The sequence below is a fragment of the Puntigrus tetrazona genome, chromosome 23 (genome assembly GCF_018831695.1).
Source record: "Puntigrus tetrazona isolate hp1 chromosome 23, ASM1883169v1, whole genome shotgun sequence".
NCBI lineage: Eukaryota > Metazoa > Chordata > Actinopteri > Cypriniformes > Cyprinidae > Puntigrus > Puntigrus tetrazona.
In genome coordinates this window covers 6,983,024-7,008,339 of record NC_056721.1, presented here as the reverse complement: position 1 = coordinate 7,008,339, position 25,316 = coordinate 6,983,024, and the positions used below count along the sequence as shown (strand labels likewise).

General features: G+C 37.5%; 1 protein-coding gene across 1 annotated transcript; it reads left to right on the top strand.

The window, feature by feature from the left end:
• The first annotated feature begins 4,816 nt into the window (after window positions 1-4,816).
• Window positions 4,817-14,173, top strand: LOC122329304 (cerebral cavernous malformations 2 protein-like). The gene is made up of 10 exons (XM_043225536.1): window positions 4,817-4,968; window positions 6,608-6,766; window positions 6,844-6,927; window positions 7,062-7,245; window positions 7,574-8,202; window positions 9,496-9,625; window positions 10,082-10,145; window positions 10,467-10,617; window positions 11,803-11,941; window positions 12,984-14,173. Exons 1-10 carry the CDS (start codon window positions 4,939-4,941, stop codon window positions 13,262-13,264), a joined length of 1,851 nt encoding a protein of 616 aa, XP_043081471.1. The 5' UTR covers window positions 4,817-4,938; the 3' UTR covers window positions 13,265-14,173.
• Window positions 14,174-25,316: the final 11,143 nt, after the last annotated feature.

Sequence of the window (25,316 nt, the reverse complement as noted above, 5' to 3'; positions counted from 1 at the left end):
AAGAAAAAATGTCATATAGTAAGACAAAAAGCTGTGATCTAATGTAGTTGGATGAAAATAATACTGTAAAAAAAAAGATTCAGATGACAGCCTCGGAAAAGTAAAAAAAAATTTGAAAATGTCTGTTTGAGTGTTTCATGACAATGGTTTTGGGAGCATCTTGGAACATAAAACTTGCAAACGTCTGAGTGTTTGTGTTGCATTTCACAGGGAAAAAACCCCCAAATGATTGACAGTGACTTCTAATGTTGTATGCGAACTCAATTTACAGTAACTAGAGCAGTGAGTCTTAGTTTGCTCCATCCACAAGCCTCAAAACCCTTTTTACATCTGTATGTGTTCATTTCGCTCATTATTTTGTTATTTGGAAGGGGGCGGCCATTGCTGTGGTTATAAGGAGTTTAGATTCTGAATTTTTGGGGGCTTTGTGGCTTGGCAAGAGCGAATGCTCTTCTTGGCCATGAAAAACTGCCGACTATTGGGGACAACAATGTTTGTGTGTGTGCTTGAGAGAAAGAAAGACTTTTTTGTCACCTCGTAAAATCTTAAGACCTCTTTTTAGTTTTAACTGCTTACCCTACTTAGCTCTTTTCCAGGCTTTTTTTGAGTAACGGCAATTGTAAAGAAATCACCGCAATTACAAAACCATCACAAGACATCAGCTGAAGTATTTCTCTCTGTCTTTCTCACTCCCTCTGTGAGGTCTTTCGAGGTCTTGATTGCTGCATTGAAATTCTATTGCCTGGTTAAAAACCAAGCAGAAAAACCCAGAGTCATGGTGGGTAATTTCCAATGACAAGAACCCTGCTGTCCAGTCTGAAGACGCTGATGGAGAGCAAAAGCCGCTTGGGGGCTGTAATCATGCTGCCCCTATAATAGGACATTCACACATACAGGGATTTTATTGTTGGAGGTTGTGAAGTAAATGAGTTGTCGTTCGTAGTGCCTGGTCTTTGCTTCATGGTGGTCTCCACACCTTGCTCAAATCAGGGGCCGGTTGCATAAACTGCTTAGAGAAGATTGGTCATAGCTTTTTAAGGTCAGTTGCAAAAGAGTAACTAATCGTGTAAGACTGATTAAACTGTTAGTTGTTCTAACTAATTCTTAGGGGCTATGCTCATGCAACTGCAGCCGATCACAAGTGAAATGTATTACTGATAAAATAAGACATCTAGGATTACAGTTTCACAGGAGTACCAGAATCCACTGAAATATTCATAAAACAACTGAAAACCTCCTCCAAGAGCACTTTAAAGTGCCCCATTATAGATTTTTGCAAATGAACTTTCATGCAGTGTGTAACACAGTTTTAAGTGAATGAAAACATCCTGCAAAGTTTTAATCAAAAAGTGCACCATGTATAAAGTTCTCTCTAAAGAAAGCGTCAACTCTGATTCAGTCCTGCCGTTTCATGTTGACATCGACACGTGTCCTTGAAACGAATTGTTTGGAAGCTGTTGAACAAATAAGATAAAAATAAATGCATATTATAAGAAAATGAGAGGTTTTTGACCTTGCATACATGTCAACCTGTTGTTTGGGACTTCTAAAACCAAATCATAATCCATTATAAAGGCTCTTTAAAAATTCTGCAACTCTGATACTTTTGGGAATTTAGTATAGTGTTCGCATTTGGATTGATTCCTTCAGCTTGTATTATTCTCAATCTGGATAAAAGCGCATGATTAAGGAATACATTTAAATGCAAATGTAATTTGACAAAGAATCAGTTTTCCTACAGCTAAAATTAATTCAGAAGCAGGAAACATTTGTATAGAAATTGCCACAGTGCATTATCCATCATACAGGAGTATCATGAACCGGATGAACAATTATCAGTGCATGAATCAAACTCACTCTGAATGCTAACAACTTTTGCCCTAGATTTCCAAGCATTGCTTTTTAATTATAGCCTGTATATGGGCATAAACAAATCGTATAAATGTGTAAAATCACTCCAAGCTACAATAAATATGTGCAACCTACATTCAAAAACATCACAGGATCGCATGCAGTGTCTTGGAACTTTGAGAGTCGCTGCTTATTTTTAACAAAGTTAACCTTTTTTTTTATTTACCTTGTCACAGCACTGCCATTTGATATACTTCATATGTACACTCTGAGGATCTCTTTACCATTTGAATCAGTCGAGACTAATTCAAAATGAATTAATTGAACTGAAGACTCGTTTCAATTAGATTACTGAATCTGTGATTTGCTGACTGGAAAATTGATTTCGATTTGTGAACAGGTTGATCAATATTAATCAGCTTAAAAGAAACTGGACATTGCTACCAGTGTTGGAGTTCAATCAGTTCAAACGGGAAACTATACGGGTTTTATGAAATGGGGTAAAAAAAAAAGATATAATTTGTAATGTGAAAAATATAGGCTATAGTATGTTACATATAACAAACCTAAAATATCTGGTGAAAGACAAAGAGCATGAGATGAAAGTCGTATCCTTAGTCGTATCCAGGTTGCTGTGGTAACTGCAGGATCATTAAGCAGGGCTGCAGGTATATGTGATGTGTGTCTGAGTGTACTGTATTTGTGGTCTGAGAGCTTTTCAGTGTGGCCCCTCTCCTGAAAACTGACCCACCATTAGCTCTCCTCCTCCTCCACTCATGCCCTTAAGGGGGTCAACAGCATCCTCTACTGTAACAGTGAGCGCACAAACACACACACACACACACAGAACACACACACTGGGGTTCTCCAGGTCAACAGTACACTCTACAAGAGAAAACTCTTCAAGTATATGTACGGCACATGTAATGCAATTTGCATGAAATATCACATAGCTGAATGGAATCAAACCTAAATGTAAGTTTCTGTGAACTGTGGAGATCTATTCCTGAAGGACCGGAGCATGAAGATCGGGTTTAACCTTGACCGTCAAATCCCAATACTATTGCTCTTTTTTTAAATACATATTATAATTGCTTTAACTATTAGTAGCCTATGTTAATGTTAAAGGCATAGTTCGCCGAACAATTAAAATTATCCCAGGATCAAACTCAAGCCATCCTACATGTATACAACTTTCTTCTTTCAAACAAATACCATCTTTATATCAAGCTTTATAAAGACAGTGAATGGTGAGATTTTGAAGGAAAATAAAGCGCATTCCATCCATCATGAAAGTGCTCCAAACGGCTCTGGGGGTTAATAAAGGCCTTCTGAAGCATTTGTGGCACATTCATCAAAGACTGGCAGAGAAGAAATTGTTGGATAAAGTCATTATTTTTGTTATTCTCACTGCTTCATAACATTTCAGTTGAACCACTGGTGTCACATAAACTAGTTTTATGATGTCCTTACTACCTTTCTGGGTTTCGAGCGTGGTAGTTGATTTGCTGTTTATGCAATGTCAGAAAGCTCTCCGATTTCATCAAAAAGATGAACAAAGGTCTTAAGGTTTTGAAATGCATGAGGGTGAGTAATTAATGACAAAACTTTTATTTTTGGGTGAGCTAACCCTTTAAGAAAGTATGTAGGATTACTTTTGATTGCGCAATGACAAAAGCAGACTGCTTACTCCTCGGTGTCCTTTATGGCCCAGATCATCTGCCACTGATTTCCAAGGACTATCTGGCCATTGTCCCAGTATGACATTGGGTTTATGTGATCTGTTCCTCCTTAAACTGAGCTACCAGCATGTTCCCCTGGGCTGTTTAACAATCCAGATCAATCCAAGCCCAGAGTCTCTGACAAACTGCACGTGACTTTAGAAACGGTTCTACTTTCCCTCGTCATAAAGTTTCATTACATTTCTTTGGTAAATGTCATCGGGCGTGAGTGAAACCGCACTGTTGCACACAGTAAAATCAAATAGATTTCATTTCGACAAGGTTACAACAGGTCAAACAACTGCAATATTATTTTAGGAATCTATAAAACGCGCTTGCTGTATAGAAAATGTAAAGACATAGCTTGGGTGTGTGTGCAGCTCCGGGCAGTGAGTGAGCATGGTCTCTCTGCAGGTGATTAGCTATCAGCTATCCTCATACCGTGTAGCCTCACGTTAAAGTGCCACTCCCCACTGAAACAAAGTGCTGGCCCACACTGCCCCCCAGCGGAGGCTTTGAGTAATTGCAGGAATCACTGGCAGGACTGAGCTAAGGTCAATTTCATTGGTGTTTTTAGTCAAAAATGTAAATTTTTTTGACTTGTAAATTTTACTATGTCATGCTAAGTCATAAATGTAATATTTCTGTTTGGAGGTGTTTCTTTCAGCTGAAACAGCTCAGACTCACATTCTAGTCTAGTCTAGTCTGTGAAACTTGGGAGACAAGCCTCAAAGCGCCATTGGAGAAAAGCATATTACAGTAAAATGTTTTTGGCCCTACAAAACCAATTTGGCTTAAATCGCAAATTAATATTTTGATTTTGGTTGAATGTTGTCAAAAAGATTGCCACATAGTTGTTTTGTGTTACTTATGTCAGGTTTTTTTTTTTTTTTGTTTGTTTTTTTTGATGTCTTGGGCCTATTTGTTTCTCAGTATTGATATAGCAAAAAATCTACACAAAAACTCATTTTAATTCATTTTAATAATTGTCAGAAGGACTTTGAATTTGTTTTGCTCCACAAATCTCTGCAAATCTGACTTTATGTAATTTAGGTGTGTGATGTGTGTAGTCTTTCTGTTTAGTGCCATCTCATTGGTTTCATACAAATGTCCAATCATTTCAGTAGTGTGTGTGTGTGTGTGTGTGTGTACTGTACGAGCATGTGTTATCAGCAGTATGAGTGTGGAGGTGTTTGGGGTTTTAGATCAGAGTCTCTGGTGGAGTTTCCTGTCCAGCAGGAAGTGTATTTCCTGCACAGTCCTGCCTGGCTCCAGAGGGCTGAGAGGAGATTGGGCCTGTCCTAAACAGGGACACACATACAAACACACACTCTTGCACACACAGCTAGCCATCAGGCTGGTCGATATGGACTATGAGCCCAAGCGAGCCAAGAAGGTAAGTTCTTCTTCCTCATTGTCATACACTAAAACTAGCTGGCCATACATCTAGGAATATTTCAAAGATGTGCGTTTGAAGTGCGTGGCGTATTTTCTGTTCTGCCTACTGTATATTTCTCAGTTCTGCCTGCTGCATATGCTTCACAGCCTGCCATTTTTGACTTTTATGTTTCATTATTTTTTCTGCATTTCTAAAGTGATTGTTACTTGAGGCAACAACTGGGTTATTTTAAATAAAGGACACAGTACAACCTTTGTCTCGTGGGACAGGAGCTCGCTGGCTACAGAACAAGCACAAACATACACTCCAAGGATATTTAAATAGCTATAGGCCACGTGCAGCGGCATCAGTGTCATATCCAGCACCGATCACATCACAAATGTGTGGATTTTCCAAGCCTTAAAACAAAGAAACATTGTGGCATAAAATGAATAACAAATATTTGAGATTCTGCTCTATTTCTGGGTCACTAATTAAACGGCAAATCCTCTGAGCCGTGGGACACAGCAGTATAAGAGGCCAATTATAGCTTCATATTATCTTCAAAGGATTAGCTTATTATGTATTGCTGGGGGGGGGTAATAGTTGTGTTTAGGTTTAACGATAGAGTAATGCGATGTGGTTGATAAATTGTTTTGAATTTGCCTTTCTTAATGCGTTTTGACTAACACCCAGAAAGCAGTCAGGATGATTGATAAGCCCCATTAGATCACATCTGATAGTGAACACACACACCGTCACCGACACGTGTGATTGATACGCATTCCTTATATTTGAAATTCTTTTCCTCACACACGCTGTATAAATCAGCGGGATGTCGGCGAGGCACGTTGTCTCTAATCTGCCTTCCATATCTAACAGCTGTCTCGCTGATGTCACAGTTTGAGCAGCAGGCTGATGTGTGTTACATCATCATAAAAGCAGATTTTAACAGCCTTTCGCAAATCTGACGTGTTCTGGATAAATTCAGATCCAAGAAGAGTCGCTGGTGCTATTAACGCGAAGCTCATATTACTAGCCGTATGAATATTTTGTATTGTGTTTTGGTGAACTATATTGTGTGCTAACAATGCTGCGAGATGCTCAAAAATGAGATAAGAATACTGAGGGAATGCTCTTTAAACATGGCATATGTTCATCAAGTGCTTCCACTTGAAACGCGCTAACATCCAGCCTCAAGCCACTGAAAAGTACCAGTATTACATTGAAGCTCATACGAAGTTGTCAGAAAGAAATGCTCTTTTTGAAGAAAAATGTCAGACATGCTTAGAGGCTTTTGCATCTAAACGATAGATAGATAGATAGATAGATAGATAGATAGATAGATAGATAGATAGATAGATAGATAGATAGATAGATAGATAGATAGATAGATAGACAGAAAAGCTTTTAGAGTTTATATATATCGCCATTTTAAATGTTTATAAAGTACCAATTCTGAGTTTATATCTCACAGTTATGACTTTTTTCTCAGCATTGTGAGAAAAATGGCTAAAATATTAAATATAAAGTCACAATTTTTTAATTTGCTTCTTTTAAAACCCAATGGGGAAAAACTTGAACTTAACCTTCATTCTTGCTAAATCTCTCATCATCACTTTACATCTTCTATCTTTTATGCCGACTCTTGTCTCAGGGCTTTGTAAAGCGCCTAGTGTTCCCTAAATCTAGCCGGCGTCAGGCAGACAAAGGCAGTGTGTACCGCAGACCCCTTCACACTGTCCCCCTCTACCCACCTGACTACCTCATCCACCCAGAGAGACTCATCTACGACTATGTGGAAAAGGAAGTCAAGGTGAGTCCGACAACACAAAGCAAACGCTTCACATTCGCATGGAAACATCAGCTGAATTTTATAGATGTCACCAACAGTTCCTGGGACACTTGACTTGGGTGTCATGTTCCCTGAACCCGTCCAGCAGAGATGAGCTTCTGCAGCTTCTGGACACAGCCAGGGTGAGAGTAATTGTAATGCTATTCAGAAGAGGGATCATTCAGTTTTAAAAATAAACATTTTTCAATTTTGAATTTTTTTCATACTATAAGTTTTCATGTGGCAGATGATGCATTGTGTCTGTGTCCGTCTGTAGAAACTGAGGGTTTTGCCTCTGAAGACCAGTGTGGAGCAGGACTGCATTCTCAGCCTGTCTGCTCGCTGTCTGCTGCTTACCTGGAGGGACAACGAAAAACTGCTGCTGAGAATCCCCACACATGAAATCGCTGCTGCCTCCTACCTGCGGGATGATGCACTGCACCTACTGGTGCTCAAAACTGGTCCGTAGGAAATTAGGATGCCAGAGATAAACTTGGTTACTGTATATTCTGCTTCAGTACATTTGATTAGGCTCAAAACACATTTTAGGAATGTATTCTATATTTCTAAATTACCTTCTTTTTCAATATTTGTAGCTTACAAATATTGGAAAACAATAATCTAGTTTCAGAGAAAAACAGAGTTACAGATGTTAAAACTCATCTAGGTAAATAAGTAACAAAGTACGTAAGGAAGTATGTAAATTGGAGAAAAAAAAAGATGGCTGTCAGATGTTTACCATGCAAACTTTTAAAAAATGAATCTTCGATAATGTGTTTGTTTTCTCAGGTTTGAATGTGGACACTGTACTAGCTGGTGACACTTTGGAGAACAGGCCCACTGGTTTGGAGAGCCGCAGACAAACTATAAGCAACACTGACCCCAGGCCTGCAGGGGGCACCATGGAGCGCCGCCACACCATCTGTGGTGTGGACTGGAAGCTCTCGTCCCGCCATGAGCCTAAACAGAGCAGCGTGGGTGGAGGAGGTGGGACAGGGGGTGGAGGAAGTGGTGGTGGTGGTGGTGGTGGTGATGAGGACAGCCTAGAACGGAAACGTGTGAGCGGGAGTTGGGAGCGTAGACAGACTCGGAAGCCATGCGGAGGTAGCTGGGAGAAACGACCAGTGAGTGGAAGTTGGGACCGGAGGCCTGTAGGGGGCAGCTGGGAACGTCGGGGAGGTGGAGGGGTCATAGGAGGTAGCTGGGAAAAGAGGCACGGGCCTGGAGCTAAACCAGGTGGAAGCTGGGAAAGGAAGCACACGCCAGGTGGCAGTTGGGAACGCAGGCAGGCTTGCACAGGAAGCTGGGAGAGGGGAAAGTCCTACGGCAGCTGGGAGAGGAGGAACCATAATCCACTGGAGCCCATGCCATGCCCTGATGCCTACTGCAACCTCGTCATACTGGCTGTAGAGAACAGGGTGAGGTTATCCAGCCATTTAAATGGACGAATGGATGAATAAATGCATGGGTTAAAAAGGCTTTAAGATAGAGGGAGGGATGGATAAATAGGTTAAAAATTAAGGACGGATGGGTTAAAAAACTGTTATGTTTTTCAAGTTATATGTCTTATGTAATGTGGTTGGCTGGCTAGCTAGATAGATGGTTGGATGGATGGGTGGATAGATGGATGGATGCATTAGATATGCATGTATCTATGGATGGATGAAAGCCATTAGAACGTTTATAATATTAACACTTTCACATTGTGGATGGCTGGTTGGATTGATGAAAGTGTTAATAAATGATGCTTGGGTAAAAGGAATTATAAGTTATGAGTGATGGATGGATGGATGGATGGATGGATGGATGGATGGATGGATGGCTGGATGGATGGATGGAAAGGGTTAATAATTGGTGAGTGGGTAAAGGAATTTTAAGTGATTTATGATTGGGTGGATAGATGTATGAAAGGGTTAATAGCTGGTTGGTAAAGAAATTATAAGTGATGGATGATTCGGTGGATGGATGTATGAAAGGGTTAATCATTGATTGGTCTGTAAAGGAATTATAAGTGATTTATGATTAGGTGAATAGATGTATGAAGGGTCAATAATTGATGGGTGTGTAAAAGAAATTATAAGGGATGGATGGATGGATGGATGGATGGATGGATGGATGGATGGATGGACGGATGGACGGATGGACAGATGAATAATTGTGAGTTGGGTTAAAGCCAATAATATGGCTGTCTGGCTGGATGAATGGAGAGACAGGATTTCATGTGGATGGATGCTGGATGAATTAATTAGCAATGATGGCTGAATGGATGGACAATACAAGCATTGCAATTGTGACATTTAGAGAGATATGAATTATTGCTGCTGTATAGATGTTAGGTGATTGTGATCCTGATTTTATCAGTGTGTGTGAGCCTCACGGTGAGCTGTAGCTGCGTTCCTGCAGTGGCCGTGCTGACGAGATGAGTTGTGTCAGCTGTGATGTAAACAGCGCGCTCAGAGTAGACTCCCCTGTGATGTAATGCCCAGACTTATGTAACAGCATGCTGTGTCAGTAATCTGTGTGTCTCTGTGTGCCTGCGGACATTAATATGGATGGGATTGTGCTGACCCACATTAGAGTCTGGCTGCTTTTGTTGGTGTGCAGTACGTGTGTCTGTCTAAGAAAGAAAAGCAGAAAGGTAGAAGCATTTAAAAGTTGTATGTAGCCATGATTTGCTCTTCATTCGGTTCTTATATTGATCACTCACACAGGACGCTGCAGAGGAGTACTGCGCACTCATCTGTCAAATGTTTCAGATCATCTATGGACATCAGACCATTGAATGTGTCGACAGGGCGGGATATCACTACACCATGCCTGACCGCTATTGGCTACAGAGGAGTGAGTGACATCACTATTGCTCTTTCAACAAAGTTCTACAGTGCTGAACGTCCTCAAAACAGTGTTTCCCAACTGATGAGTCTATAAAAACAGATCACAGGTCTCTTCTGATCTGATAACAGCAGGGGGAAAACAGAAGCTAATTGAATTAAAAAGACAACTAACATTTGTCATGTATAATTATGATAGCCAGATAAATATAAATGTAAAATTCTTAGTATGACTTATATTAATAACTCTATTGCATTTCAATGTAATTAATATAAAAGTGTATATGTAATGTTTAAGAAATACAGTCTTTCTGACATCACCCACTTAAAACTGTTCTAAACTGTACGGTCAGTGCATATCTAGAATACACTCAATTACATATTTTGCATTATATTTCCAGTTGCCACTTAAAAGCGCAAATTTATAACATGTTGTCTTTCTCCCTCCCATCAATACTTGTCCAAGGTGACAGCTGCCTTACTGACATGACATATGGCTATGACACAGACTTCAGCTGCTGCAGTTCATAGTGAGTGTCTGTTATGTTATGATTCATGAATTATCATTACATTCATACACTTTCTTCAATTTTGAATTTGCAAGTCATTGCCTCAGTAACCAACAGCACAGAAACGCAAATGCGATTACCCTGTCTGCCATTGCTGGGACAAAGATCTTTAAACTCATGGGCTACAGTGTAATATTTTGGTCATTTGGAGCCCAGAGCTGGAGGGCAAATATATTTTTTTAAAAGCTATTTTAATATATGTGAGCAAACGGGGGTGTGGTATTAAAAATAACTTATAAGCTCTGTCACATCTGACTTCATGTGTGTTATCTCTCCTCACAGTGATGGTTCACAGGAAGCATTTGATCCGTATTATAGTGAGAACTACAGTGAGAGCTCATCTCTCTCCTGCCATGAGTCACATCGAAGCCTGGCCTCCACACACAGCGACTCTGAGCCCTGTAATGCCAGTCTGCAGGAGTACATGATCATTGTAAGATGCTTACACACAGAAAATTATGTAATAGAAGTGACACTTGACTTCACCTAAAAATCAAATTTCTGCCATCATTTACCCACCCTCATGTTGTTGTATGGATATACTACTACATGTACACATACACTGAGACACACAATGTATTTTAAAGCCTTTTGAAGTCTTTTAAAGCTATATGTTTCAGAAACAGACTAAAAGTGTAAAATTTAATTTGTACTTCACAATTTACTTTTTTTAGTTCATTTGAATTATTTTATTCCATTAAAACAAGCAGACTCACAAATCCATACCTATTGTTAAGGTGAGATTCTTAGGCTGATGCCCCTGGATACAATCTGACATGCATATATTGTACACACCATGTGACCAAACTCACCACTCCACTCTTAAAGCATTGTACGGTAAAGGCTTAGTTCACCCAAAAATGAAATATGAATAAAAATGAAACTGTTGAATAATTATAATTTTAGTTTTCTTTGCACACAGACAGTATTCTTGGAGCTTTAAAAAGTAACGATTGAACCACTGATGTCACATGGTCTATTTTAATGATGTCTGTACTACCTTTCTGGGACTTGTCAGTTGTATTGCTGCCTATGCAGAATCAGAAATGTCAAAATATCTTGATTTGTGTTCCGACAATGAATGAAGGTCTTACATGTTTGGAATGAACGACATGAGGATGAGTAATTAATGACAGAATTTGCATTTTTGGATGAACTATCCCTTTGAAGGTTCCGCCTTCCTTTCCACCTTTCTGTACGACACAGAAGTAATCCTATGGGTGAGGCTTCCAGTTTGCTAGAACGAGGAGAATAACAACATGCAGTAACTGGTAAAACAGTTAGCACTAAAACCAGTGTATTCGTAATGAGCTGGATAGCTGGACGCAGATGAGACCAGAAGCTATACCAATAGAATTTACATTTTTAAGCGGATAGATGCCAATAAAGAATTGTTCCTGCATAAACTGGACTGAATAAAGTATTTTTAAAATTTTGCCTTCAAATGTGGTTCCCAACTTTTGGAAACACAAAATGAATCATGGTTATTTTAAAATACCAGTACTTCCATTTCCCAATAGTATAGAATGAGTATATTTCCATCTGTGGGTGAACAATCCACTGCAGTTGTCTAAATGAGTGTCTCTTAAACGTTCTGTGTCCTGTTCTCATTGGTTAGTTGAGGAGTAAGCTGGTGCCTCAGGAGATTCAGGAGTTTGCTCTGTTTCTGAGAGAATACAGACTTGGTGCTCCGATAGAGCAGTTCTGCACTGACCTGCTGCAGCTCTATGGAGACTCGCGCAAGTTCCTGCTGCTTGGTGAGAAACCCACAACACAGAACACAAAAGACACCATAGATTCTCTCTCTTTCTCTTTCTTTGCCTCTCTTGAGTGGCTGTTTAAATCCCCAAGGGGCGTGTTTGTTCAACTGGGTTTATTTCACTATGAAGTCCGAAGTCATTTCAAAAGTCATGATTTATCGAGTCTGGCATTGTATTCAGAGTTTGTGTAATTGCCGTCTATCATTAGCTCATTAGAGGGATTTGAGCAACATACATTCATGATATTCATGAGCACCTGGCTTCACTGGAGCAGTCAACATCACACTTTCACAGCGTGACAGAATTACAGAACTCTCTACTAACACTAGCAGCTCTGGGGAAAAAAAACATGACACAGCCCATAAATAACTCTATGACCACGATTCCAAACTATAAATAACTCTCTTATCCCAGATTTGTCACAAATACATATTTAGATAGTGAGTCATTAAATAATGGATTAAACAGTAAAGTCCCACGGCGACACCCAATTTGTCCAACCTGATTAGAAAGACCTCGTAGATGTTAATTTAGAAGTGAGTTGGTAAAGGCTAAAGCAAATTGCTGCGATTGTGTGCAACAGAGACACAATTACATAACACCCACTGAGCCACTTATACCTCTGCTGGCCGTAGACTCATCTAGCCTGACACGCAAGCTAAAGGCTGAGTCAGCTCCATGCAGCTCTGGACGAGCGCAAGACAGTCTGTGCTTTCGCCATTCAGTATTGTTAGAGGGAATTTATAGAGTAGAGTTACAGAGCTGGATAGAGACAATTAATCACAAACGTGGAAGGAAAAAGCAGTTTCAGTGTTTTTTCTGTCACTTTTGATTAATTTAATGCGTCCTGCTGGATAAAAGTATGATTTACTGCACTCCACAGTTCGAAAGGATCTCTAAAATGTATTCATCGTAAGTTCTCAAAATGCTTGCTCGTTAATGTGAATATAAGAATACTTACTCCCAATTATAATCCAACAAATGCATGCTGTCTACGGACGTATAGTCTATCTCACGTATCCTTCTTCCATGTGAGCAGGCATGAGGCCCTTTATTCCAGATAAGGATGTAGGAGTGTTCGAGACGTTTCTGGAAGACATTGGGATCCGAGAGGGTGGGATTTTGACAGACAGTTTTGGCCGGATCAAGCGGAGCATGAGCAGCACATCTGCCACAGCAGTCCGGGGCTATGACGGCTGGACTCTTCCTTCCGGTTCCCAGGATTTTAACCGCAGAATTGATGACATCACACACAACATTGAGGCTTTGGGCTTTGAGGAAGGGAACGGAGACATAGAAGAGGAGGATTATTACCTGTGAACTGTTGCACTGGAGTTTTTTAAAGACAGGGTTTAGGTCGCACATTTCTTTGATACAAAATATTCAAACTAGTTTATAGCATTTATAGTATATGTGCACTTTACTGGGCCACACGGAGTGCTGCTGATGAAAAATGGACGTTTTGCATCCTATTTGCATTTGTGAATAGGCGTATTATTTGCATGCAAGTTTGATTATGTCATGTTCTGCGTCCGTGAGTTACAAAAGAGCACCAATGCAGTGAGGAAGTGCCAGAGAGAACCTAAGTAATTACATATTATTTGGAGAAAAGGTCACTTAGACATAAAAGGAGAAAAAGAGTAAGCAATCATATAATAATGATGACAGTGATGATGATGGTAATCTTCTGGAGCCGGAGGGTCGTTGACTGTGGCTGCTGTCTGAAGGGAGAGTAACTCATGAAAAACTCAACCTTGACATTCTTTCCAGTGACACTGCCACCTTGCCACAGTCTAGTGCCCTTCCCTTCCCTCTTATCTATGCCAACCACTGAAGGTTGATGGGCTCTGCGCCCAGCATCGGGGGTTATCAAAATGGCACATACATCTGTCAGGCTAAACGTTTGTTATGTAATAGGACTGGGCAGAAGAACAGGGCCAGATAGGGTTTAGTTTAAAGTTAAACCTCTTCTCACACCCAAACAATCTTAGTAGTCAAACCAGCAGGGTGGCAATAACAAATGTTTGTCCATGGCCGTGTGATGAAGAGGGCCAGCTGAGGTCCTCTGTGGAATATCTTAGTCAGTAGGTCATAGGACGGAGGGCCCAGTGGAATTATTTTTGACTTACGTTCCCATTGAAATAAAGAACCGACTGACTTTGTAGTACTGTTTATAATAGTTAAACACTGTAAAATGTTATGAATTAAAATGTTATACATACCTAAAATTTGGGTTAAAAGGATGTTTATTTTGCCATACTTTAAAGCTTTTATCGCTGAAATGTGAATACCCATATGGAAAAGTTTTGTTAAAAACCACTGTGATTCTTATATGTTTCAACAGAATATTGTAAGGGACTTATATGTTGCAGAAATCACATATATAAAATGCATAATATTTCTGTATTTACTATCATATATGTTATATATGTCCTGCATATGACTGAATCCTTATATATTTCCAAGATGTAAAAATATAGGGAAAGAATGCTAATTTAATATGAATGCCAGCCACATCTCTTGTGAGGCATATAAAACGCTGCAGAGCACAGAGCACCAGAGTGGCCACACAACAACAGTTTATTTTCTCAGGCAATCCATCTCAGACAATTGTGGAACACTCAACATTATTTATTTATCCAACACACTTATACTTAATTTAGATTTCAAATTTACACATAATATACAAAATTGTAACATACCTATAAATTAAAACGGTCAATTTCTATTGTTAGTCCTATTCCTATTCTTTTATTATGTCACTGCTGCTTTCTGTGTGACAGAAGCACAGTGGGGCTTCTGTCACAAAAACGGATTTCTTGTATGTCTAAACATACCTGGCAATAAAGCTGATTACTAATCAGTACAAGGAATTACTTCAGTCACGCCCTTGCAATTATCTTACAGTATCTTATCTTGAACAGCCCCATGTCTATTCAAGACAATTATAGTCATAATCTGTATATTGATTTTCAGCCTTACATGAAACACAACATTTAAACACACACAATCACACATTTAAATTACACAATTTTTAATAGAGTGTATTATACAAAGTTCAGCTGCATATTTCACATATTTATTTTTCTTTCAAATCATCACCATTTTTTTGTGACGATTTCTTTAACACAGCTTCTTTCACATTACTAAGTTTAGCTTATACAAGTAATTTTTGTTACCTACAAACATAAAACAAAAAAAAAAAAAAAAAAAAAAGTAATTCTTGTTCATGTCACATACTGTACAAAAATGGTTTTCTCTTATGCTATATTCTATATAATTTTAACCTCTTAATGTTTAATATTTAGTCACATTTAATCACTGATCTAGAAACATATTTGCCACAACTTCATTTATTTACAGTAATATGTCCTGATTTGTTCACAAACAACAGGACCAGCCTTTTCGCAATTAATGTAAATACATGGTCTCACAATGTCATTGCTGTCAACTGCTCTTTCAAACCCTGTAGGAAAATGAACAGTCTTCATAAAGGTCAATGATATTTTGACAGTACATCCTCGAACCAGCTTCTGCATTATACAGTTTCCAAATTTGCCAACTGCATATAGGTGATGTTGGTCATCACTGACACAGAGAAAGTATGACACTTTGAAAATACTGCCATCTTTCAATATCACAACAGAGTTGTTCCTTTTCTTTGTCTTTGTGTAATTTTGGCTGTGAATGACCTCTCCATTGACCACTATTCTGTTATAATACCTGCCAGTAGAGCTCCGGTTACATCTAGCAATGCATGCAATGCATTGACATCATTTTCAGACACCGACCTGATCTTTGGCACTCCAAGTGCAGTCACCCCATCATATCTAGCATAGTTCCTTACATGATGTTTACGGAGGTAATTTCTGTGTAGAATGATTTCATTTCAGGTGAGACATCATTAGTTGAGCAGGCCTTAGCGATGCGTGGCAATGCACAAGACCATGCTACCCTTTGCAAAGTTGCTGAGGTACTGCATTACTGCTTTTACTTGCTTGAGCAAGTAGCCATTATAGTTTTCAAACATGAAAGCAGACTGGGCCCAGAGAGGACCCAAATTCTCAACACTCTTAGTCAAATGCAGGAGTGAATGCACATTGTAGGTCATCTGATCTTCGCCAGACAAAGACTGAACTGATTTAACATAAAGTTCCAGAGCCTCATGAGCATGGTCAGTATCCTCTTGGCTAATGTCTGAACCCAGCAAAATGCTCACGCCCTCCACAAGTAAAGCCCAGTGGCAAAGATACTTGTTTGGAAGTATCCCTTCAAGACAGACAAACTGTAATATAAGAGCCAGTTCTGCCACTCGTGAGCTTTCCAAAACCTTCGCTCAACAATAGACCGTGGGATTCTGGAAAAAATGCTTGGAGGCTTGATAGCTAAAAGATTTCCATCCACTCTTGCAGAGTTCAAACCAATATACCAGGGTTTATTGTAGCTTTTGGTATCAAACCATAAAGTGGCCATTTGCCGACAAACACCCAGTAACACACAGTGCATGTAATCAGGGACCATACCATTAATCAGGTCAAAATGGGGCAAATCCACAATTGGAGATGGCCCTTTTATACCCAAAATACTCTGTTCATTATTTTTGGCAATCTCACCTATCTGCACAGTTGTGTTGTGATCTCTACGTTCTGGCATCTCTTCCAAACAAGGATACACTCGCACAGTTCCACTGCCTTTTCTCATTTGAACACCTGAATGAAGACAGTGCCCACACCCATACTCTCCATTAAACTGCTTGAAATTTTGCAGCAAGGGTCGTGCAACAGCATCACATATGGCACATAATGCATAGACCTTTGTGTTTTTAAATGAGTGATCTACTGGATCCTGCCAATGAAGTCCCATTTGTCCAAGACTTTTGCATTCCTCCACAAAAGGTTTGAGGAAGCTATTCATCAGTGGTTTAGATGACCCAAACCACAAGGCACATAATATGACATTTTTGTCTCTTTCCTCTCGGGTAATTCATTAACAGAGCATAGTAAGGGCCAGATGCTGAATTTAGATGACTGGAACACAGGCACTCCATCACAATTAAACGAGAGGGAAAGGAAAGAATCACTAACTGATTTCAGACATTTGTACAGCTTTCCATCGGAAATATCTGTTATTCCAGCTTTGTTTTGCTCATTGTAAATGTTTGTAATAGGTTCATTCTCCAAAAGAGCTTTAAGTTGATCCTCAAAGGTATACAAATAAAAAATTGGCCCAACTCTAAACTTTGTCTCACAGTTTTTATTGAGGAACAAATCTGACATTTTAATTCACTGTCCTTGGATGCTGAAAAGCCAATATAAGAGCTGCAAACACCACAATAATGATGGTATTGTGATTTGTCCACAAAATCTTTAAATGCCTTCTCTAGCATGTACTTGCTACGTGGGATGCTTGTAGTATCCCCACTACATAACCTTAACAGCTTCAGTAGGTCCTCCATTAAAGCCCCTGTTACATTGTGCTTCAAGGAAAATGCAAGGATGTTCAGCCAGCTGATGTCTGTGACATGGTCATCTGAGGAACCCGGCGGCATGCTTAGTATTCTGTAACAAATGGAAAAGAATCAAAATAGGAGTGATCATAATCTAAGCGTGTACCAAAAGAAATGTGTTACAGTTTAAAGGTTTATATATTTTTTTAAACTCATTTCATTTCAATTCATTCATTTATAAAGCACTTTTAAAACAACAGAGTGTTGACCAAAGTGCTGCACAAAAGTAAAAATGCACATCTAAAAAAAAAAAAAGAAAACACCAGATAAATGAACAGTGCTTTATAAATGAATAAATTAAATTAAATTAAACTCATCAAAAATGCATTATGCTATGTACTGAATAGTCTTTACACATTTAGGATAATGTACCTAGAATACAACGTAAACCTAAATTATATACAACCTTTCTGATTCCCAAACATAGTCTGGGACAAATTCCTTATTTACCTGCAACTCTGATGAAGTACCATTTCCTGCAGTCTCTGATGAAGGCCTGTCATCCTAAAAGAACAACATTTTTAGGATATATAATTTGAACTAACAATAGCAAATATACCAATTGAAACATGAATAGCACTAAAACAGAAATAGGTCATGTTTACCTGTATTTGTCCAGATATAGGCTGCTCTGTCCTCAGTAGTAGATTGACCTGCAGGGGACAAAACAAACTAATAAATGTGAACACAAAAGACAATGTTATTTAAGAAATTATATATTTAAGAAATTATATATTTAAGTATAATAAGTATTGTAGAGCTGTCTATTTTCAAAAAGAGACATTTTAGAAATAACATAAATAAGTAACTAATATCATCGTTCTTTTGTTGATTTTGATTGCTTCTATTGTTCTCATTGGTAAATCGCTTTGGATGAGTGTCTGCTAAATAAATTAATGTATATTATGAATGTAATTTAAATCTCACATTAACGTTTGGTGATTGTGACTCTTCTGTCCTTTTGGGGAGGTGTAACATATCCTAAAAGAAGCCAATACATCACCTTTTAAAAAAAAAATCACAACAATATCCTTTGGTAATATTAATATCCAAATGTCTTTTCACCTGTGTTTCTTTAGATGGTGAACCTTTTGTGGTTGCTGGTTGTAACAGTATATTGTCCTAAAAGAGGGGACAACATTATTAAATTATGTGAAAGAAAAAAAAACAGGACTATATAAATAGATTGATACCATTTACTTCAAAATGTCTACCTGGAGATATGTGGGGGTGAATTCTTCAGTCTCTTTTGGTGAGTGAGAAACATCATTCTAAGACAGGGCAGAAGGAAATATATAAAAACAGGATGAAACAAAACAGTCAATTTAAATGATTATAAAGTTGATTTCCTTTTCAAAAGATGAGAAAACCTTCATTTTAATTATACCCTTTAAATCTTTTAGCACAATACACATACAAAATAGCCCCACTTTTCCTTTTTAAATGTCTGAATTATTTTAATACTTAGGACTTACTGTACATCAATAGTGTCACTCTGGAAAGTTTGTTCTTCCAAGTCCTGTAGATATGTTTTGATTTTCCTGTTCAAATACAACATTGTAAAAGACAGTTTCACGACTCTATACTGCCTAATTACTATTTAGACTACATTACTCTAGATAAGTGGTTCTTAACCAGGGTCAGAAATTCAGTTTTCCATTAGGAGGCGATGTTATTTTCCTGTAAGGGCAAACTTGATAATCACCTGAATGCTTGAAATAAATGGTTTAATGTAATGAATGCAATCAGAATACTTTAAACTGTTACCAATAACAAACTGTTGAAAACTATATAACATACATTAAAAAACTAAAAAGTAATATAGTTGCAAAAATTATATATTTAAAAAAAAATCATTGCTCTTGTTAATTTAATAGTGATTAATAATTAATGTCGAATAATATAACACAAAAGACTGGGTGTCCTTGTTTATTGCGTTGCAAGCGCAAAACGTGAACAGAACTGTGATTGGTTATAAAGTTCAACGCTGCAAAAAACAACCAATAAAGCAATCTGATTATCTAAACAGGATTGCGCGAAAATGGCCATTTTCATTCATGAAATTAATATTCTTCAAGCACCCTTTAATTTCTGACCCTGTTGTCAAATTAATTTTTTTCTACATACATTTTATAACGTTGTATTTTTATACCATCGATATATATATATATATATATATATATATATATATATATATATATATATATATATATATATATATATATATATATATATATATATATATATATTTTTTTTTTTTTACCTTCTTTTCCATCTGGTCCATGTGCGTCGAGGTATCTTTCTTTCATCTTCATGGCAATTGTGAAAGCAATATGCTTTTCGTTTCGGCATTTTTCTTCTTACTTATGTAAAAAAATAGTATATTTTCTGAACACCTACGCGTAAGCAAAATATAAAACACGCTGATTGGTTGATGTTTGAACTGGTTGGCGGGATCCAATGAAAAGCCAGATCGCTGGGTTATTTGGAAGTCAAGTACCCAGAGAGCGGCAACGGGCGTTTCTTCAACGGCTCTCACTTGATTGATTTCTTCAGTAACGTCACCAGGAGCCTAAGGTATGAATAATTTAACGATGCTTATCCAGGATTGTGCAATTAACAATTAATAAGCAAAGTATAGCTATATTTTCCCTAGAATCCGTTAATGCTAAACTATCAGACCACAGTTGCAAGAGTTAACGTTTAACATTACGTTACGTTAGTTTGCTAACTTTATAGCTAACGTTAAACTTAGTACCTGAGCCTTAACGTTATATCGAGAAATGTCAACATTACACTACTATTTTTTGTGTACTATAAATGTAAGTTTAACAAGCAACCCTTTTTAATTCCTAAGGTGTGATGAGAAAGTTTGCAGTGGTCCAGTGGGTCAGTGGAGAGGATGCTGGGATGTATAAGCGAGGTGAAAACCGATGCCATACGTAAATATGATGACACCAAGATGGATGACGATGGATACCCACAAACGGACTATTCGGCTGCTGTGGAGTGGCAGAAAGGAAAAAAGCCAAAACATGGATGGCCAGTGTACATGGCCTCTATCAAATTTAGCCAAAATAGAGCAGTAAGTAGACCTATGTAATGCATTTCTTTTACAGTATCAGGACCTATAAATGATGTGACTCTGTTACCAATAACATTTTTACATTTAGAAATTTTGTAGATAAATTCAAAGGATTAATTTAGCTTTTATTTCATGTTAATTTCCATTAAAATTTTTTAGTACTTAAGCTTATTTCTATTAATTGCCATGGCAACATTTGTAATTATTATTATTATTCATTATATATCATTTAAGTATACTAAAATCAGTTTAAAATTTTCACTGTACTTTAAATTAATTAAATTACAAGTGAAATAAAATAAAGATTTAATTTAGCTGTCATTTAGTTTCAATTTCAGTTTCATTTAAACTTATTTCAGTTACTTGCCAAGGCATTTCTATTGTTTTTAAGTTTTAAAATGTTAATCTAATGTTTAGGTATATATTTATTTAACATACAATAACATGCACATGATTAATTACATGCATTAAATTAAAAATATTGTTTTCTTTACTTTGAAGTGCTCTGATCTCACCTCCCACTTTGAACTATTTTTCAGACAACCGATATCACACTAATGCTAAAATTAGAGAATTACTGGGGTTGGAGTCTGATGCAAGTAACAAACCTCTGCCTAAGAAAAAGGAGCTCAGTCCCACCATCAAGATATACAGATTCAGATGAAACTGATGTTGAGAATACACCGGTAAGATTGTTTGTGTTCAGATCACAATAATCACACACCATATACTTAAGTACAGAGTTTAAATGTTTGGATACTTAAAAAGGTCTTTGGTATTTTTAAACATAGGTCCTATTGATATTTAGAGCAGTAAAACCAGCTGTGGCAAACAGGCTATACAAAGGAAGTCTACATAGCAAGACAACAAAGTAACCTACTTTTTGTACCTGACTATGTCCAAAATGTGGATGACTTTAAGATGGGAATAACATTCTTTGAGATCTGCCTCTCTGCCTCCTTCAGATTCTCTCACTTAGGTATCTTCTGCTGTACAGTTATTTTATGTCAATATGTTTACATTTATAGAGGTAAGAAGACAAATGTGTGTCATTTTCCATGTCCTCTCCAGGGTCATATCCTTTAATAACATTTTTAAGCCTAGTAGCCTTTAAGTAAGGATAACTTTAATGTTGCTATCTTGCCACAGTTCCATTGTATAGCCTTTTCATAGCTGGTAGCTAGATACCTCACTCTAGCTTAAATTAATGTTTTGACAAATTAAAGGATTTTTCCATTGATATTTGATCTAGACTTAGTAAAGACCTCTTTATACTTTACAAGTATATTGAAAGAGAACACCAGACCCTCATGGAAAAGATTTTGTCCACTTGCACTGAATTCATTTTAGATAAAAAAAAAAAAAAAAATTCTACACTTGTTTCTTGTTCCTTGACAGAGCCAAAAAGAAAAGGACAGTGGTTCACAAACCACAGAGAAATGTTGCCCAAATGATTGTTGATCAGTATCAAGCCACAACCTTGACAGACACTCAGAAGAAGCTGAACGACTTGGAGGAGGAAAATGAAAAATTGAGAAATGACAATGAAAAATTAAGAACAATGCTTATTAAAGGCATGTATTGGTGTTATTGTCCTATTGTGCTAAAACATGCAGTCAGCATTTCAGACTTTTAGATTTTTATTGAACTGTTGTTTTGTTCCAATAATATTGTTTAATTTGGTATGTAAAGATGAGACAAACACTCTAATGGCATGCAATCAAAATAATTATTGGTAACTACATTTTTATAAAGTATATGACAAAAAACCCGAAACATTTACATTACATTTACATTTAGTCATTTAGCAGACGCTTTTATCCAAAGCGACTTACAATTGAGAATAGAAGCAGTCAAATCAACAAGAAGACACTCGGATATAAGTGCTGTAGCAAGTCTCAGTATAGCTCAGTGCATAATTTTTTTTTTTTTTTTTAATAATAGTATTAGTATAGGATAGAGTAGGTAATACTCTATCCTAAACTTATCAAGCTACAACATTTGGTATATGTGGCTTTGTAAAATGCACCATTGACATTGCATTCATCGGCTTGCTTTACCATATGTACACAAAGGAGGTAGTTGAGTAGCTAAACTGGTATTAAAGATTGCTTTATCATATCTTATTTTGTTTGTAGAGCTACCAAATCTGGTTAATGATGTAAAAATGGCCCTAAAGTCTCAGTGTTCGTCAACGTCGTCGGTCAGCTCTGACTTGGAAGTTGGACAGGGTTTGCCACAGCGTATTACACCCCCATCCAACAGCCCTCCCGCACCAAAGCAGCATCCACAGAACAGGTAATGTACTACATTAATTACTGAATGATGATTTGGTAATCAGTATTGCAGGCCTTGGAAACACTGTATAAAAAGCTTTTTTCGTACTCTTTCTATAACAGGTGGAAATTTCTCCTGGATCTAACGTATTCATTGACAGACTGGCTTGGGCAGTGGCACAGAATGCGAACTCTGCCTCCTGTTTTGTGAGAACACTCCTGACAGCAGTGTTCCCAATTGATGTGCTCCTCGTGAGCAATCTTCGAGGAACATCCAAGGATTCTGGACCACAACGTCAGGCTCTTGACAAAATAAAAGTGGATGCTATCTACAGTAAGTTGTAAATCAGTTCAGAAAATTGTAATTATGTAGATTGAGCTCCATATTATATAGCTGCACTATGAGTTATATATTATTATCATTATATCCAAAGTGATTCACTGGGAGTAAAGTTTATGCAAACTGTCTTGTTTCAGGCCATGATAGTGACAGTCCCTATGCAGTGTTGGGCAGTAACACATTAATGTGCATGCTCACAAATTCTCTCGATATAACACACAAATTAATTGTACACTTTAGCCATTATGAGTGATTCAATACACATACAGTACAGACCAAAAGTTTGGACACACCTTCTCATTCAAAGAGTTTTCTTTATTTTCATGACTATGAAAATTGTAGATTCACACTGAAGGCATCAAAACTATGAATGAACACATGTGGAATTATATACATAACATAAAATATGTCATATTCTAGGTTCTTCAAAGTAGCCACCCCTTGCTTTGATTACTGCTTTCACACTCTTGGCTTTCTCTTGATGAGCTTCAAGAGGTATCTCCTGAAATGGTTGTCCCTTCACAGGTGCCAGGTTTAATAAGTGGGATTTCTTGTCTTATAAATGTGGTTGGGAGCATCAGTTGTGTTGTGCAGAAGTAAGGTGATACACAGCTGATAGTCTACTGAACAGACTGTTAGAATCTGTATTGTGGCAAGAAAAAGCAGCTTCATGTGTTCATTCATAGTTTTGATGCCTTCAGTGTGAATCTACAATTTTCATAGTCATGAAAACAAAGAAAACTCTTTGAATGAGAAGGTGTGTCCAAACTTTTGGTCTGTACTGTATATTAATTGTGTTATGACAAAGATTTGTGAGATTGCGATGAACTACAAATTATAAAAGCAGAGCTATTTGCTGACATTCTGCCATGTACACAGCAGCCTATGCTTGCTTTAGTTAATGTTTTAATAAATATATAACAGGAGAGTTTATGCTGGCATTTCATGTAAATGTCATGGATATTGCCACTGAAAAAAAAAAAAAAGTAATGCAACTAGTAATTTAACTAATTAATGTTTATACAAAGCAATCAGAACAGTAATATGATTACTCATAAAAGAAGAAAACTGTAATTTTATTACTTTTTCAGAGTAACTTGCCCAGCACAGAGCATGCACACCAGTAAGCTGATAACTCACTTTTTTTTTTTTTTTAAATAATAAGTTTTCCCTGTTTATATGCTCATCAGTAACCTGACAATACAAGTAAGCTGTGTTTACATGACTTCATTCATAAATCAAGTTATTTTCCTGTAGTGACATCAAAATATAATCATTTGCGTATCTGACTCCCTTGTATTCCATAAATTCATCGGTTGTGATGTTAATTAAAACTTGCAAAATATCAGCAGGAACTTGCAGCTTATATATGATCCTCTTATGCAGTTATAGATGGAGCATTGTGACTGAACCACTTCTACTTATGCTGCACGAGATGAGAACACACCTTTATAATGTTATTCGTCATGAAAAAGTCCTTCTTTCTGTTCTGCAAGACGTTTGCTCTGTCTAGATGTGCTTAAATCTGCAGTAACGGTGCGCTCCTGTCATGAATAGCACACTTTAATAAGCCGACAGAAAGTGGGCCACTGCGTTTACATGCTACACGAAATCTGAGTAAGAGGCAAAAAAACTACCTGTTCTGACCACTTTATGCTTATGCCGTTTATGACATTACTACGATAAAAGAAAACCTGTTACCGCATTTACATGACCAAGTGTGTTTCGGTTTATTAAGCATAATCAGCTTAAGAATGTGCATGTAAATGCCCTCACTGTCTCACAACTTTCTGGGGTTCCATTTGGGGATCTTCTAGGGATCCCTAAACACTAGACTTATGTAGTCATTAACTGTAGGCCACCTTTTTTTCATTTGTCTCACAGAGCAACATTGCAAAAGTGGCCTCACGTGAATGCCCCCAGCATTGGTGCAGCCATCAATGCCAAATTAACAGAAATAAGAGGAAAGAAAAAAACACAAAAACATTCGAAACCTTGATGCTCTTTGATAACTGATGGCTATGACAGTGTGTATTTACTGTTGTATCAACTTTTTGTTGTTTTTTTTCCAGAGCAATGTTTTGTTTGCTATTTGAAATTTTATATTACTTGTAGTATAATTTAATTGTCATCTTCATTGAGTTTAAATAAATAAGCGTTCCAAT

Bases quoted from the DNA above. Each gene is read 5' to 3' on its own strand.
- LOC122329304 (XM_043225536.1), top strand. From the start codon at position 4,939: ATGGACTATGAGCCCAAGCGAGCCAAGAAG. The intron at 7,246-7,573 runs GTCCGTAGGAAA...TTGTTTTCTCAG, and splicing joins CCTACTGGTGCTCAAAACTG to GTTTGAATGTGGACACTGTA. The intron at 8,203-9,495 runs GTGAGGTTATCC...TCACTCACACAG, and splicing joins TACTGGCTGTAGAGAACAGG to GACGCTGCAGAGGAGTACTG.